At 36.3% G+C, this 16,880-nt stretch overlaps 1 protein-coding gene across 1 annotated transcript in view; it reads left to right on the top strand.

Annotated features, from left to right (window-relative positions):
- Window positions 1-2,840: 2,840 nt before the first annotated feature.
- The window catches only part of LOC117400041 (regulator of G-protein signaling 9-binding protein C-like), a 47,090-nt gene continuing 33,050 nt past the window's right edge, over window positions 2,841-16,880 (top strand). The window contains exon 1 of the mRNA XM_033999490.2: window positions 2,841-3,257. Coding sequence (XP_033855381.1) covers window positions 3,162-3,257 — 96 coding nt within the window. The 5' untranslated portion in view covers window positions 2,841-3,161. The remainder of the gene's footprint in view (window positions 3,258-16,880) is intronic.

The following is a 16,880-nucleotide window of genomic DNA, read 5'->3' on the forward strand; positions in this document are numbered from 1 at the left end:
GTCACCTCATTACGGGTTTTGGACCAACATCAGGTACTAAATTATTTGTATTACAGCCCCCTCGACAGGCATTATAGAGACGAGTCTGGATTGGTCCTCAGATAAAGGTATCACCCTTTTAAAGCAAATTTCAAACGCCATGAAAAGCACCTGACAAACAGCTTTACACATACTAGACATAAGACATCTGAATCATTTCATCCACGAAGATGGTATCCTGAAACAAGGTCATAATTTCAGTCTCATCACCAGTGTCATCACACTATCTTGTGACCTAATTCAAACCTGGTGCTCAGGTTCCGGCAAATGTCTTCAAGTCCAGTGTTAGCATACATTTTGTTGCCCCCCCCCCCCCCCCCCGACATTTTATATTTTAAGGTGTTTGTTTTCCGGATTTAATGTAAATTGCATATTTTTTCCTAGATTTAACTATAGATTTAGCTAAACACATAAATGCAAATGCATTCTTACAAATTTTCAGAATTGTACTTTGATATAATTTTTAAATGTTGAAAACACGTATTGTAAATTCAACATTTAAAACCAGTCTGTAAAGTGTTTTTTAAGCTTGGCGAGTCAACATTTATCTGACACGTTCAGTCTGGGTTTCTAACAAATAAATCAGTGAATTTAAATATTTTTTTACACTTTTTACACTTAGCGATTCAGGTAAATCTGAAAAACATTATCGTTCAGCATTTAAATCTGAAAAAATAAATCTGGGTTTTCACAAAATATGTGAAATTTTTATTTGCCAGCTAAATCTGAAGCTAAATGAGCCAATTTAAGCATTGATTTGGCATTGTATGCTGCAGAGCTGCTCTTACACTCTGAGAGACAATGTCTCAGCTTCCCCGCCTCCTCTGCATACTACAAAGCCAAAAAGTACACATTTCAAAACTTTTAAGAATGTGTTTGTTAACATTTATATTTTAAGCTAAATCAGAACTTTTTTTGGTTAAATCAAGGAAAAAATACACAATTTACATTAAATCTGGAAAAAAAAACCACTTAAAATATTAGTGCTTTATTTTTACACACCATTTCGGCTCTGTTCACTGCAGTTTGAGCGTTCGCCTTGTCAAACATCATTTCTCCGGTTCTACAAGTCCTACCGTGACCGTCAACAGCTCATTTGAAAGATAATAACTTGGACTAATTAGCTGTCATGTATGTATTTATTTAAAATTTTCAATCCTTAAAAAAAATAACAATAATAATTTTGCCTCTTTAGTCACAGTCGCGCCCCCCTTACTGACGCTCCACGGGCCCCACACTTTGCACATCACTGCTGTAGTCTTTCCTCAGTCTCACTGCAGTGTATCACCCAAATCTGTAAAGAAAGCAAATTGGTGGAACTCACACCTTATCATAGATGACATGTCACTGGAGGAACATGTCATACTCATACAGATGCTCACAGATGCATCAGTGTTGGTCTGAGGTGGTGTGACAGAAAGACAATGATTCTTGGTGGTAAATCTCCCTCCCGACCTGTGAGGGCGCTAAGTAACGGGAACAGAGTACCCTGGACTGCTTGTTCTGACACTTCGTTCCTAGGGTTAAAAGGAAGTTGGTTATTTAGAAAAGGGGCGGAGCTTCGGTACATTAACTCATCGACCCGGAAGGGAAATGATGTGCAGCCGCAGATTGGAGAAGCGGCTGCAATCGTTTACCAAGGGGTCATGAGTGACGGTATAAGTAGGGGTCGAAGTGACGTAATCTGTTCCTTTGTTTGGTTAATGAAAAAGAACCCGGAAGGACCTGTGTTTTGTGTATCCATATTGTGAGTGTTTGTTTGTTTTGTCTAATTGTTACTTGTTATTATTAGACAGCTACACATTCCGGAGCTGTTGCCAGAGGCCAGCACAAACCCGGAACAGCACTGCACTTGTTTCACAAATAACTGTATTTTCACCACAAGCACTAATTCACGCACTAACAGATTTGTGTATGTGTTTTGTGTTTCATGTGGGTATACAATAGAGAGTGACATGAAGACGGGATTCCCATGGTACGGGAAAAAAATGGTGTTAAATTTTGCGGGACGGGATGGTACAGGAGTGAAGCTCACAGGAACAGGCGGAACCAGGAAATAAAAAAAATAAACCTCTCAGGACGGGCGAGAACGGGATTTAAGCTTCCGGGAATGGGAAGGAACGGGACTACTCTGCCACCAGCAGACAGGAAGAGTGTTTATTTGCTCTTTAAAGTCGTAAAAGAGCCTATGACATCAAACTTGACTGTTACCATAAACATACAAAATAATATTAACAGGTCTCACATGAACATATAATCACATTAATTTTACAATTATGTTTAATCGTACTACAATGAATCAAATAATATCCGGAAATACACAGAGGGCGATCTCCATTCCCTGGTGTGGGGCCAGAAGATTGTAAGGCTAGCGACGGGTTTCTGAGCAAAAATCATTGTTGGTTGTTGTTTGTTCAATTACTGACATTCTTTAATTTCATCATTCCAGAAAGCTTCCAAAATCTCTAGCAGAGAACCAATCAAGGGCACCCACAGTATAGTATAAAAGTTTGAAAGGTTAAAGCATCACATGGCATTTTGGAATGATGGAATGAGGAAGTATAATTAGGCTGAAAAGGGTACATTGTACGATGTGGAACTGTTCCAACTTACCAGTGAAAATTTAAGAGACGACCTCAAGCACCCATACTAGTGACCCTGTACTGTACCTGCATGGGAGCAGTGCCTTGGAGAGGAGTGTCTTTATCAAACACAATGGCGCACAGGGTTCTGAGCATCAGATAATAAGATTAGCCACCCTGTTTGCCCTGCGTCAGTTGTGGTATTGTGATCAGAGGGATTACCTCTGATGTTGGAGGACATTGGGAGCTGCAGCTCTTGGTATATTTTATGAATGGAAAAAGGATATTTTAGCAACTGAATTTGCTCCAATGATTTAGATCATTTAACATCTTACTGCAAAACCTATTTGCACTCAATCTGATGCTTATCTGGACAGTTATATCCAGTCATGGTATTCCATCCATTCAAAGTGAAACAATTGGAATAAGCTTGGAGTTTTGGGAGAGTTGTGTTTCTCTTTGTACACATTCTTGTGGTTTCTATAAAGTTTTCAATCTTCTGAGAGGTTGAGGTGAGGATCTCCTCCAAAAGGATCTCCCATGCACATCCAAAATATCAAGGTTGCCAATGAAGGGACTGTAAATTCTATGAAGACGAGGGAAGAGTGCAAGGCTTATGTTGATGCTTTGATTAAGGTGAGATATATAATTTCAAGAGCAGAAGTACAACTTACATATGCTCTGTGGCAAGTTGGCTTTGCTAGAAGTGGATATTCTGAAAATGAATGTTAACATTATTATTTGTGATATTATTATTTTTAGTCTTAGTAGTATTATGCTTTAATAAGCATCAAATACATGGCAGAAAATAATTTGCTTTTCTGTTTCTATTTTGAACTTGACTTAAAGATGCCTTCGATTTGCAGTCTCTTAGTTAGCAGTAAACTATAGCAGTCTTTCTGCTGGGGTTTTAAAGAACACTAATTTGATTCAGTACAGAAAAGCCACTGGCAGCAGATTTAATGCAAAGTAAGCTGGTACTTAAAATAATTTTTCTAAGTGTGTTGATGCACTGCTGCACACAGCTTAATGACGTGAGTTTGAAAAACCAGCAGGTATTTTTATTTTTAAAATGTGCTACAGTATGGTAATGAACTTCCACTAGACCCAGGAGAATATGATTCATTAACAATGGTCTTATATTTTTGTGAGAGCTTTGTTATCAAAATAATATAAACCAGGAAAACCTGGTGCAATGTCAACTTTAGGACCTAATACAATATTGAATCAGTTTTGCCTCTCAGTCTCTCATGTACTGTAGAAAGGATTGGCAGGCTCCACAATCAGTTCACTACACTGTGCTCAAATCTGCCCAAAATACCATTAAGAAAACAGACACTAAGTGAATAGCAAGCAAGGAAATACTGAAGGAAGAATGTTTATTGAAAAGTCACATGCAGCAACATAACACGTTTAAAGTAGCATAACAAAAGTTAATGTACCAGAAACTGTCAGATTTACTACATATGAGGTTTTTATATTTTTGTGAGTGGTTTTTAAGAAAAATATTTTTAAGAATTCAATGACAAATGTTTCATTATAAGTATTTTTCAATGTCTTGTCATTGAGTGATTGATCATTATAATGATACATTTAGTGTTAAGAGTATAATAAACAGTTTAAATACATGCCAACTAACCACTTGTTACAATTAATGACACCGCATTTTAAACAATGGAGCAGGGAGGACAGCACTTCAGTTTAGTTTAGTTTAGTTTAGACTCCAGTGGATTCAGACACCTGTATGCTGAGCTGCTGTCAAAGTTGGCATCGGTTGCTGTTTAGGTGATTAAAATAGCCACTGGGAGTCTTTTAATTATCTTAATTAACAGTCAATATTGTATGCATATCTATAGTCAATGTATTGTATGTAGTCGTGTTAATAAGTAGGTCTATAAATAATCCTGAAAGGTGAAACTCCAGCAGGATTAAGGGCCTGATTTTGAGGAAACATGGAAAAGAGCAGACGTAATGACAAAGTACTTTACATTTGCACTGGATTGCGCAGCACCCTTCATGTTGTAATTTTGAAGGGAAGCTGGTGTAATTCTGTTAGTGCTGACCAGTGAAGAAAAAGTGGGAGTCAGAAGCTGCTAGTAAATCAGGAACAACTGATATTCCCTATAGCCCTAGTGTTTGGCTTTGCTGTCATTTTGATGAACAAAAAGCTGTTTTATTGCCATAGCACAATTTTGCTAATGTTGTATTTAGAAATATTTACATTCATTGAACAATTTTGGCATATGTGACTGTTGCCTAAATTAGCTTATTTTATTTATTTATGTGTATACCCATTACGTTTACAAGGAATCACCCATTAGGTCAGCTTAAAGGTCATAGGCAAAGAATTCAGAAATTTTACTGACATTAGAGCAGATGTTACTAATAAGGTCTGTGCGAAAATTAGTATTAGATATTTGTGATTTTCTCAAGCTTTTCGGTAACTGTCAATGGTAATTTCAGACTTCAGCAATTTCCGATGTATGACATCAACTTTGCTGTTCAGGTCAAGTATAGCTAATGTAAATATTTGAAACACTGTTGTTGAGTAGATATTTCACGAAGGAAAATGGTTTATTGCAAAGTAGTAGATTATACATCAGAATCTAGTAAAGGAGAAAGGGTGACCTGGCATCGATTTCCATCTGACATCCAAATGAGGAAATACAGTGGATATCAAAATTAAATAGGACTGGCGTCCATCACATTCGGTTTGTGCTTACGCAAGTACCTGTGCCATATAGCCTTGTGTCATTTAGCAAAACCCTGAAGACCGGACTGCGTTGAGCCCGCCTGGGAATGTAAACATTTCAGTGTGATTTAAAAAAAAAATGCTTACAGGAAATAATCATATCATTTTATGAACATGAAATGATTTTATACATCAGCAGGATGACCAATTAAATGACCAATTAAAACAACAAACTACCAAAGATAACCTTTGAAAGTCTTTCCTACATTCTTTAACTGAAAGTTTATTAACACTACGCAAGCAAAATGGCAACTCGATACTGTTTACATTTTACACCAGAGCATCTGAAAGTAAGAAAGCAAGTCAGTAGGACATCGCAAATGTTTTCTCGACAAAGTGGGGCACAAGATAAGCGAAGGACGATTGGAGACATTCTAATAAATAAAAACAAATGGCTTACCTTCGATAGACCTGCAAGAAAAAAACAACGCCTTCCAAAGCATTGTGATTTAGAACAAGCCCTGTTTGTCACAGTCAAAAATAAGTGACTTTTATAAACAGTTAAAAAAATAATAATAATAAAAAAACGTACGTTAAGAGGTTTGTTAGTTTGTTTACGTGCAGGTTTTTGCATCAGTTTTGTAAACAGCAGAATAGTTTTTTACTTTTTCTTTAAAAAAAAAAAAGTTTGCCTGTACATATTCAATGTTTTTTTTATTTTTTTTATTTCTATAATGCTACTTGAGGCATTGAGCTTAAATAGCTTTGTGTAAATACAGTAAATGCAGTAGATTGCATCTTTCAATGGGGATAGTTTCAGCAGACAAGTCGTACCACACACAGTACACACATACTATTGAACAGATTGAAATCATACATTTTTTTATTTTTATAAAATTGTTACTTGGGTGATTTGACACTAAATGAGAGTTTTTTGTTTTTTTTAAGTATAAATTTCCTCAAAAGTAATCATTTATGTTACATACAGGTATGAAATGATAAAAACTAATGAAAAAAGACTATTATGACTGTAAACAGATAAATGTTTATTTAAATGGCCTGGATATAACAAAAGAAAAAGAAAAAAAATTAATTTACTGCAAACAAATTTTTCTTTTTTTTTTTCTCCCCATTTACTGGTCATTTTGCCCATGGCCCTTACCGGGCTGTATAAAGAGGGTTGACAGTATATATAGGTTTACAGTCAACCCTATATATATATATATATATATATATACAGTGCCTATAGAAAGTCTACACCAGCTTTCAAAATGTTCACCTTTTTTTGTCTTATAGCCTGGAATTAAAATGCATTAAAATAGTTTTTTTTTCATTTATCTACACATCCTACCCCACAACTTCCAAGTGAAAATCGTCTTCAAAATCACACACCAAGTTAAGTGGCCTCCACCTGTGTTAAATTGTAGCGATTCACATGATTTCAGGATAAAATTCAGCAGTTCCTGTAGGTTCCCTCTGCTGGGTAGTGCATTTCAAAGCAAAGACTCAACCAAGAGAACCAAGGTGCTTTCAAAAGAACTCCAGGACAAAGTTGTTGAAAGGCACATATCAGGGGATGGGTATAAAAAAAATATTATAAATATTTTAAATGTATGCATTTTACTGTTTATAAGCATACTATTTCCCCTAGGTTTTTATTTATTTATTTATTTATTTATTTATTTATTTATTTATAGAAGTGTAGTCGAAATTTAAATACTATTGATTTCACACAAAACAAAACTCTGCTTCGGTGAATTTTAATAAATTTACCATGACTACACCGTGATTTTGGAAAACCTTTCAGATACAGATTTTCAACATTTTTAGTTATTTACATGGCCGTCTAGTTAGCTACCAATGCACCTAGATTACCAAGGCACTGTTTTCTCATTGTTTTTTTGGCGGAAACTTTAGAAAACTTTCTCTCGTCAAACTAAAGCAATATGCTGGTAATAATAATATGCTGTGTCTGTGTTGATATTAGAACAAGCTGCTCCATCGTCCTCAGACACAGACAGAGACACAGACAGCCTCACTCTCCATCATGTCGGAGTAGGTTCATTGTTTATTCTAGGGCAAAGCTGACGTCACAGGCCTTGCCCTCGCAGCCAAGGGGTGAATTGCAGTTTGTCTTCTGAACTTCAGGTGATTCAGATTCGCAGCTATAAACACGGATTAAAGTCAGTATATATTTCATTTTTTTTAAGAAAGGAAACCATACCCGCAAATATCATTATGTAAAGTAACAACTGTGAAAATGACAGGAAATTTTCAAATTCCTTTGCCTATCACCTTTAAGAGTTTATTTAACCATCCTATTATATTGTGGGTCTATTTGAACCAACACTGTTTTCCATTGACCATTAAACGTTACTTTTACCCTCTATAACATTTTAGGAATGTTCCTAGGTTGGGGTTCCAAACTTATAAACAGAAAATACAAACTTTGTGAAGTTATTTTTTTATAGAACTGATAATGAGCAAAACCACTGGGACAAAATCATTCCTATAATAACCATGCTAAAATAATGTGTCTAAGAATCAAGCAATCTGCTTAAGAATCGTTTCGGGGCAAACTGACTGCATGTAATACAGTACTGTATCAAGTGCAGTGACATGTACAGCCGATAAAGCTGTTTTAGAATTTGAATTTGATCACATATCGTGTAATTAGGCATGTAAGCAGCGTTGATCGTGTAATGATGCAGGAAACGCTGCATTACTTGTAATCAGACAGTGAGTGCGCCACTGCATAGTGCAGGTATGTTTTTATGTTCTCTGTAAGTGAAAATGTGTTTCAATAAAGTGACTACACATTCATTGAATACATACTGAGTACAGCATGGTTATTGTGTGATATGCATGTAGAGGGAGTGGGATTGTGGCGTTGCGTGGTGAGGGGGGGGGGGGGGGGGGGGATTGCAGAGCTTCGCATCTCCGCTTAGTGAAAAACTGTGAGATTTGCATCACAACTGAAAATAAGTAAGTAAGCCACAGATGCTTAAATGCAGTGGTAGTCCTGACAGTAAAATACTGTACTGTGATGCCATTTTAATTCAAAGGCCATTACACATAACACAGCATGGCAGTTAAACTAGGCACCCTCACAAGATGATCGCTTCTCAAGTATACTGTAGTAAAATAGGATTCTGCAGCTTTGAGTAAACATAATCGTGATCATATAACAAGTTGCTTACCCATGAGGACATGATTTGATATATTGTCCTCAGTGATTGACCACAATTGACATTTGCATACTGTATTTAAACTGCTGATGTGTGAAACAAATGGGTCCCCATCAGAAGACGCTGTCTCTGTAGCAGTATATACCTAACAAGTCCGCTAAGTATGGAATAAAAAAATATGGGCAACTTGCGATGTTAAATCCAGCTGTGCATGGAATATGCAGATGTACACATGGAAACTGCACAGAGAAGCACCTGAAAGAAATCACCGGATGTGAGTAGTGTTGGAAATGACTCAAGGACTCCAAAGCCATAATTCTTCACATCCTACAGAGCTGTTCAAAAGAAATCTGACCATGCTTGGAACAGTGAGAAAAAATCCTGAGCTTCCAAATAAGATTGTAAAAATGCAGCACCGAATTTTGCACTCTTCAAAATGTGCTTTTACAGAAAGCACAGCAGTTGTCTTGTACTGTCTAAAAAAAAAGTAACAATGTTATTGTGATGAGCACAATGCACAAGGTGAGTACCAGAGATGACAAGAAGCCAGAGATAATATTGGACTACAATTCCTCCAAAGGGGGACTTGATAACCTAGATAAACAGACAGCAACCAATACCTGTCAATGCACGACGATATTTAATGCTATTTTTGTTTAATTATTCTACAAGTAATTCCAAGTATTCCATCTGTAATATTGAATTAGTACGTCTTGCAGTGTATTAGAGCAGCCGCCATTTCCGCCCTAATGATGACCCAGTGGTTGTGAGGCCTTTGCGAGATTTCGTTGAGAAAAGGCGGTGGGTTAAAGCAGCAGTGAGCACTCGCTTTCAAAACTTAACAAAAAAGAAAAACACTACCAGCTCAGTATCTATTTCGGTATTCTTGGAGAAAATGGAGGTACCCTATGTGCAAAATATGCTACACTAAGGTTATCTATCATACCAACAGAAAACAACTGTGGACTATTTTAGACCTAAACTATTTTGTTGTTTTGTATAGGCTACTATTAAGTAGTTTGGTTAAAAGAAAGTGCGCTAAATTCCTTTAGTTTTAACTTAAAATAATATTTTATTATTTACAAATTCTACAGTAATGTGTACAGAGAAGGCATTTTGTGTGTTACCGTTATTATTTACAGGCTAAATTAAAAAAATGCAATGGGTATTCATTTGATTTTACTATTTGTATACTGTATACCAGGGCTCTTCAACTGGCACAAGGGACAACCAAGTGGCCTGCCGACAGTCAGCAAAAATTATAAAAAATTAACTAAAATAAATGGCGACCGCTGTGAGTATATGATGAGCGAGAAGCTTGTTCTTTTGTTCTTACTGTACCTCCTTTTGTTCATTTGCTCTGAAGTATAAAAAACTCGTCGTTTTTCGTATTGTATACTCGCACTGATATCAGGTATTCAAATTAACATTTTAATGTATGGACAGGAGAACATTGTTTATTTTAGTTGTGATTTTATTTTTTAATTATACATTAATTTAAAAATATTGACTGAAAAATCTTTGTATGGTCATTATATATACACAACCAATACACCAAGCACTTGTACAGTAAAATGTACAATAATTTTATTTTGAAAAATACTCTGTGTGTGTGCGCTGCCCTATAGACTTTATTCTGCATTCTGTGCCTATCCACACTGTACAATAGAGTATTTCTTTTTAAAGAAATGTCAGTTTAATGTGCAGACATTAATGTAGATTTATTTTCCTAATCCATTGTTTTTTGAGATTCATTAAAAAGTATACATATGGTCTGAAACATCAAATGTCATGAGTTGGGTAATTAATCAAAACATAGAAACATGATTACAATTTCCCATATGCTACTGTCCATAGGACTAATTTGTTTGTTTTTAATAACTTATTCAAGTTTACATTTTTGTGTCAGAGATGGAATAGAAACAGACACAAGTTAATTTGTTTTAAGTGGCACATATATTATGTGATGAAAGTTTTTTGAGTACATTTTTACTCTTTTTCTTCAATCAAATCATTACAACCACATTGAATTCTTGCTCTGTATATTGTAATATATAATAGTATATATTATAGTATAACAGTTATGCTATTAATATGTCACATATATCTTAAAATGTTTGAAATGATACTCAGTTAAATATTCACATTGTTATATTATTAAAGTACTATTCATATGGTAACACTTGTAAATCTTATGTTTCAGCCTAATTCTCATCGTTATCTGAATCATCAATCATTTTTTTGGTATACTTTCTCATTTTCCCTCTGCCAAGTATCATCCAAAAATTTTTCACGCAAGGTATGAGGTCAACCTTTCTATTTCTAATAATTAAGAATTTGTCGCTTAATAAATTGGATGACAGCATCAAAGGATCAGGATTTTTCTGTATTAAATACAAAGCATACCTGCAAATTTCAGTATCCTTGCTGGATATTTTTTGTCCTTCCCAGGCCGTTTTACAAAAGACGTTTTAACGTTTCATTGTTCAGATGAATTTCATTTAGTTCGTCTTCACTTCTTAATATTTCAACTCCACTATCTCAACTGCTGGTTCTTCCAAAAAATCTAACAATAAGTATTTTATTTTTCCCTCTTTAGCTCAGTCTGTGTGGAGAAAATAATTTGGTTATTACAGGATTTGTACTTTACTTGAGCTATAGCTTATCAGATGAGAGAGTTTTTTTTTTTAATTGTCCATATTATATTCATATACCTAAGCTTTTTGTATGTATTTTACTGTTTAATGTATGTACAATCGCTTTCCACAAGGTACTTTTATTTTGAAGTTAATGTGCGCTGCTCCTATTGGAAGCTAGCTTCACACAGCCAATAATCCATTATTATCTGAGATCTGCTGGAAGTAGACCTGACAAGCTTCTTTGACCAAACAGGAAAACATAAGCATTGAATACAAGGGGTTTAGAGACCTCCATTCAGTATTTTTTTTATTATATGTTTTTACATGACAACATTTACACAACATTTCAGATTATTGTAATTTGACTCATGAAAAGTACTTTATAGTTAAGTTGTTTTATAAGTAAGGTTATAAAAAAAACCTGAAGCTACTACAAATACAAAAATACCCTTTGCAATAAATAAATAGATAAACAATAAATAAATAAAGAAGCCCTTTGCAAAGCACAGAAAGATATTTTATCATCCTTTACACTTTTTTCATCTTCGTGTTTGGTCATCGGATAGCTGATCTCTTTAAGCCTAGACTTTTCTGTCCCTTAGCAATTAGAAACAATTCATTGTACACTAGCCTTAAGTAGCATCTATCATTGGTAACTACCAAGGAGAAAAAAAAGTATTCATTTGTCATAGCTATATTATTGCTACAGGCTATCGAGAGCACCAGGCTTGAACGACTATCTATAGAGTTGAAGTAAAATCTATTATTATTATTATTATTATTATTATTATTATTATTATTATTATTATTAGGCTTCCTAGCCGAAGCCTGGGGACACCTATATTTATTTATTTATTTATTTATTTATTTATTTATTTATTTATTTATTTTATTTTTTTTCTTCCTCCCCAAAGTTGCTTAAAAACTCACGAAAATTGGTAAGTTGGTAGATGCCCATGGGACGGTGTACCAGAAACAAAAGCAAATGTTGTAGGTCACATGGTTCTTCAGCCATATTGGATTTTGTGGAGATTGTTAAAACATCTACGTATCGAAAACAACTTATTGCTGAGTTCTGAAACTTTCTATACATGTTTAGGGATAGTCCAGCATGATTGGTTTTGTGGTATGGCGGCCATGTTCGATAACGTCATAAAAATACAGTAAAAATGTAAAATGTAAGCATCTTCTCGGGAAGCGCTTGTTCGATTGAAACTTAAAAATTGCTATACATGATCTAAGTATGGTTTTACACTTGTTCAGTGGAAGTTGCTGCGGTAAAAAACATGGCGGCCACGTTGGATGACATCATCAGCATATAAAACTGGCTTACAAAAACCTTTGTCTCTGAAACGACGGGTTCGATTGAACTAAAAAATGGCACACATGATCCTAATGTGGTTGTCTTTAAAAGGGAAGTTAATACAATAAAAAAAAACATGGCGGCCGCCATGTTGGATGACATCATCAACTTACAATACAGGCTAATAACTCCTTATAGAGTGCAGATAGGGCCATGGTTACTATGGAACACATATAGGAAGACATGTATGCTGTATATAAAAATGTAATTGCCTGTGACCTTTGACCTCTCCAAAAGGTCAAATGTAAAACTGGATAATAACTCCTTACAGAATGCAGATAGGGTCACTGAAGAACACATATAGTAACCCATATATGCTCTATAAACTGTGCCTGTGACCTCTGACCTCTCCTTAAGGTCAAATGAAAAACTACCTTATAACTACTTAGCAAGTTTAGATAACACCATTCAGAGGTTACGTTAACACAAATTTTTGCCTCCTAGATGCAAAATAAATCCATTGGACGGAAACATATTTTGTCTTGCGTTCATGGGACTTACAGAATGGGAAAGGGACACAGACATGCATATTCGTGGTAATCTATTACACTGCAGCAAAATGACCGTAAGATACTTGATTGTTTTAAAAAAAAACATCTGTTCTGCAATATAACAGCGTTGATTAAGGTACTCTCCAGTCATGTAGGTGGCAGCAATAAGCCTCATATTTGGCTTAAGCAGCACTGTATTAAAAAGGATATTTACTTTAGGCGTTTCAGGCGCCAGACCAGTGTCTGTGACAATATGGCGAAGCAGTTGTCAATCAGAAGTTTTTTTTTTGCTGAACAGTTAGCAGATTCTGACTGTACATGTACAGTAGTCTCCGGGGCACCTCCTAAGAGAACACTTCGCATAAGGAAACACACTTTGGGTGAAACTGATTTTTCCCATTGCAAATGCTTCGGCTAAAGGAACAGGAACTTCGCTTAAAAGAACACCTATAGTGATTTGTTCACAACGGATACAGTACTGTTTTGTAACCTGATAACTCATTATCATCAAATTTAAATTAAAATGGTTTATTCAGTCTTTTCAAAAGCGACTTGTCATCGCGATAGTGTGTTGTGGCACACTGATTCGTTTATTAAATATTAAATCATATAATTTGGTATTTTGATTTCCACGAGTGCACCTCATTGCTGTAAAATGGCATGTAAACAAAACGGTGAAATGCACTGCTGTTTCTCTTGCTACCAAAAGTTGGAAATTATTCAAGCTCTTGAAAAAAATCTGAAAACAGACAATCGCCGAGCAGTTTGATGGTTCCTATTATGGTGGATTGCTTCACCATTGTTAAATAATGTGCATTTTACGTGTGTAGGGGTGCTGTGTTAATTTAGTTTGACAGTTAGTTTATTTACATTAGTTTGTTTGTTACTTTATTATTATAGTTTATTAACATACACATACTTATTCAGTTCATGTCATATGTTGATGCACGTGCATCATGACAAGTAATACATATTTATTTACTGATTCATATTGTGTCTGGTAGTCTCCGTCTTGGAAAACACTTTGCTTGTTTCCCGAGGGGGGTTCTCTTAGCCGGAGACTGTACAACAGTGACCAAAGACAGAAAGCAGTTGCAAGCAGTAGTAATGCAGAAAAACACAAACGGAAAATACGTTTTTATAATTCTGAATGGGAGATGAAGTACCCGTGGCTTGTTTATTGAGACGGCAAGATGTACTGTAGTGTGTGTGAAAGAGCTGTTGGGCAAAAAAATGCATACCGGTAACCACGCAGATGTACAGATTTTCAAGAATCTTCGCTTGAATGATTCTCTGGAACGAGGGCCGGTAGTCACGGTGAGAGGGGGGGGGGGGGGGGGTCACTCCTCTGTTGTGACCCTCCTTGCTTTTACAGTGTTCAAGCGGACACCCTTTGGGCTCTGCAATAATAATCTTCCTGAACATTCATTGAGCCCTTTAGTCTGTCTTATCTTTTTCTACCCATATACCCCTGTCTCATCACAATACTTATATGGTTCATATGCATACAGTACTGTCTTGTATAAGTGAAATTATAAGAAACTGGCCTTATTTGCACCACAGTGCATATATGAGTTAAACAAGTTTGCTTATATGAATCATATATTTAAAGTATATGTTTTAATAATTCACTAAATAAGAATTTCCCATATTTTACCACAATAACTATATGGTTCATATGAGTTTGCTTGTATGAAACATATAAGGACATGTATAATTTTCACATAAGTGAAATCATGAGAACCTTGACAGAATAAACTTTTGTGCATATGTGATTTATAGAAGTATACTTATATGAAACATATAAAATTGATTTTCAGTATCAGATAATGATGATTTTACTGTTTTTGTCAGGAATGTTATTTGCCATTTTGATGTATATTTTTTATAAATATATTAGTTAAATAAGTACATTTATGCTGGACAACCACAGAGAAATAGGAACCCAGTTTGTTTTAGATGCCATCCATTTTACGCTACGCAGCCAGAGTGAAAGCCTCCATAAGAGGCCAATGTTAGTTTCTGTTTACCTCCATCAACAATGTACCCAATACAGTAAATACTCTTTTTACATAAAATAAAATACTATATTACACTTTATTTTGGGCTAGCGTGTCATCTCTGGAGGGTTGGATTTAAATTCAACTGAGACAAGTTAAATTTGGAGGTTTTACCTTAGCCCCCAATGGACAGCAGTTCATGCCACCACACAATTCGGCACAACTGTCAGTCTCTGCTTGGAAGAGGCCCAGGACAAGATTACAAAAATGAAAAAATAGGTCAGGTCCTTTCATTAACACTAACATCTAAATACATAAGCATGGACATTTAAGAATAAAAAATACACTTTCTGGATATGAAGAAAACACTAATGAAAGAGGGAAAATGGTATTACCTTTTGTCAAAGTCATAGTAAATGTCAACCAAAAAGTTCCCAATTGGAAGCTTGAACATCTTCACTCAGCTAAGTCCAGCTTACTTACCTTTCTTTAAATTGACATTGATTTCTTTCTGCTGTGCTTAAGATCCCCAACCAGAATCTTTTCGTTTCAACCAGAGCCAGTTGCTGCTCCTCTCTGCTGCTTCAGATAAGTTCTTCACTATGCAACACAACTCTTGACCACTGAGTCAGATGTTTTTGAGAAACCGGGTTGTGGAGTGTGCCACAAATCCTCAACAACCCACCTCCACTGGGTAAACCTGGACTCTCCATCCTCGCCCTTCTGCTTCAGCAGCTAGTTGAGCGTACCAAAGTTTCTTCCTTTCATACGCCTCATCCACAGCATCCTCCCATGGCACTGTTAACTCTACCAGGTGAACAAGGCATGCTGATCCAGACCACAAGACAATATCAGGTTGAAGGTCAGTGGTGGCAATCTCAGGTGGGAAAATAAACAGTTGTCCAACATCTGCCATTATTTTCCAGTCTCTAGCTCCTTCCAGTTGTCCTAGATGAGTTTTGGTTTTAATACCTTATCTTGGAGGTTGCTACCCTGGATGGAGGAATGTTGTTCTTCGTGTGTCATATATTGCTGGAATTGGTGGCAACATGTTGGTCGTGCTGCGCTTGTCTTCCAATGCTAAGGCCAAACATCGCAGCATCTGATCATGACACCAAGTAAACCATCAAAATGTGTCTTAATGTAGCCGTTGATGAACACAAAGGACACCATGGATCCTCTCCTACCCATAGATTAAGGTTCTTTGGTGATGGGAGAATATCATATTTTGACCTGATGAGGAAACTGATCCTGCTCTGTTCCATTGTCCATAGATAGCCAATCTTGCATTGTTCCACACTCTTCCATCCAGTCCATTCTCCCTGCTTGGCCTGGGAAACTGCCTTTACGCACCTCATCTGCTCCTCCTGCTTTTGCATCTTGTTGACTACCAGCTTCCTCCATTGAGCTGGGGCTGCTTTGTGTCATGTAGGAGGAGCTAAACTGAGACCAAGGCCTCCTCTTCCATGCTGAACTTGCCCCATGATATCACCTATACGAAGGGCAGCCTTTGCATCTTCCACAGCTTCCTTTGCCGTCCACTTTGTTCCAGTTTTCAACACAGGTGCTGCTTCCCTCACACATTTGTAATGTGACTCTACCAATGTAATTTCCAATTGAACTTTGGCACACTTAAACTCCTCGGTTAGAGCTGAGACTGGCAGCTGCAGTATCCCTTTACCATACAGTCCCACTCTGCTGAGGCAGCGCGGAACTCCTGACCATTTCCTGACGTATGAACTTAATGATTCCAGCTTCTCTACTGTTGTCAAGGAAACCTCATACACAGTGAGTGGCCACATAAGTCTTGGCAGTAGACCAAACTCAAAGCACCAGAGCTTAAGTTTGCCTAGTAAAGCGCTGCTGTCTATGCTCTTCAACCCTTG

The sequence above is a fragment of the Acipenser ruthenus genome, chromosome 4 (genome assembly GCF_902713425.1).
Source record: "Acipenser ruthenus chromosome 4, fAciRut3.2 maternal haplotype, whole genome shotgun sequence".
Lineage (NCBI taxonomy): Eukaryota > Metazoa > Chordata > Actinopteri > Acipenseriformes > Acipenseridae > Acipenser > Acipenser ruthenus.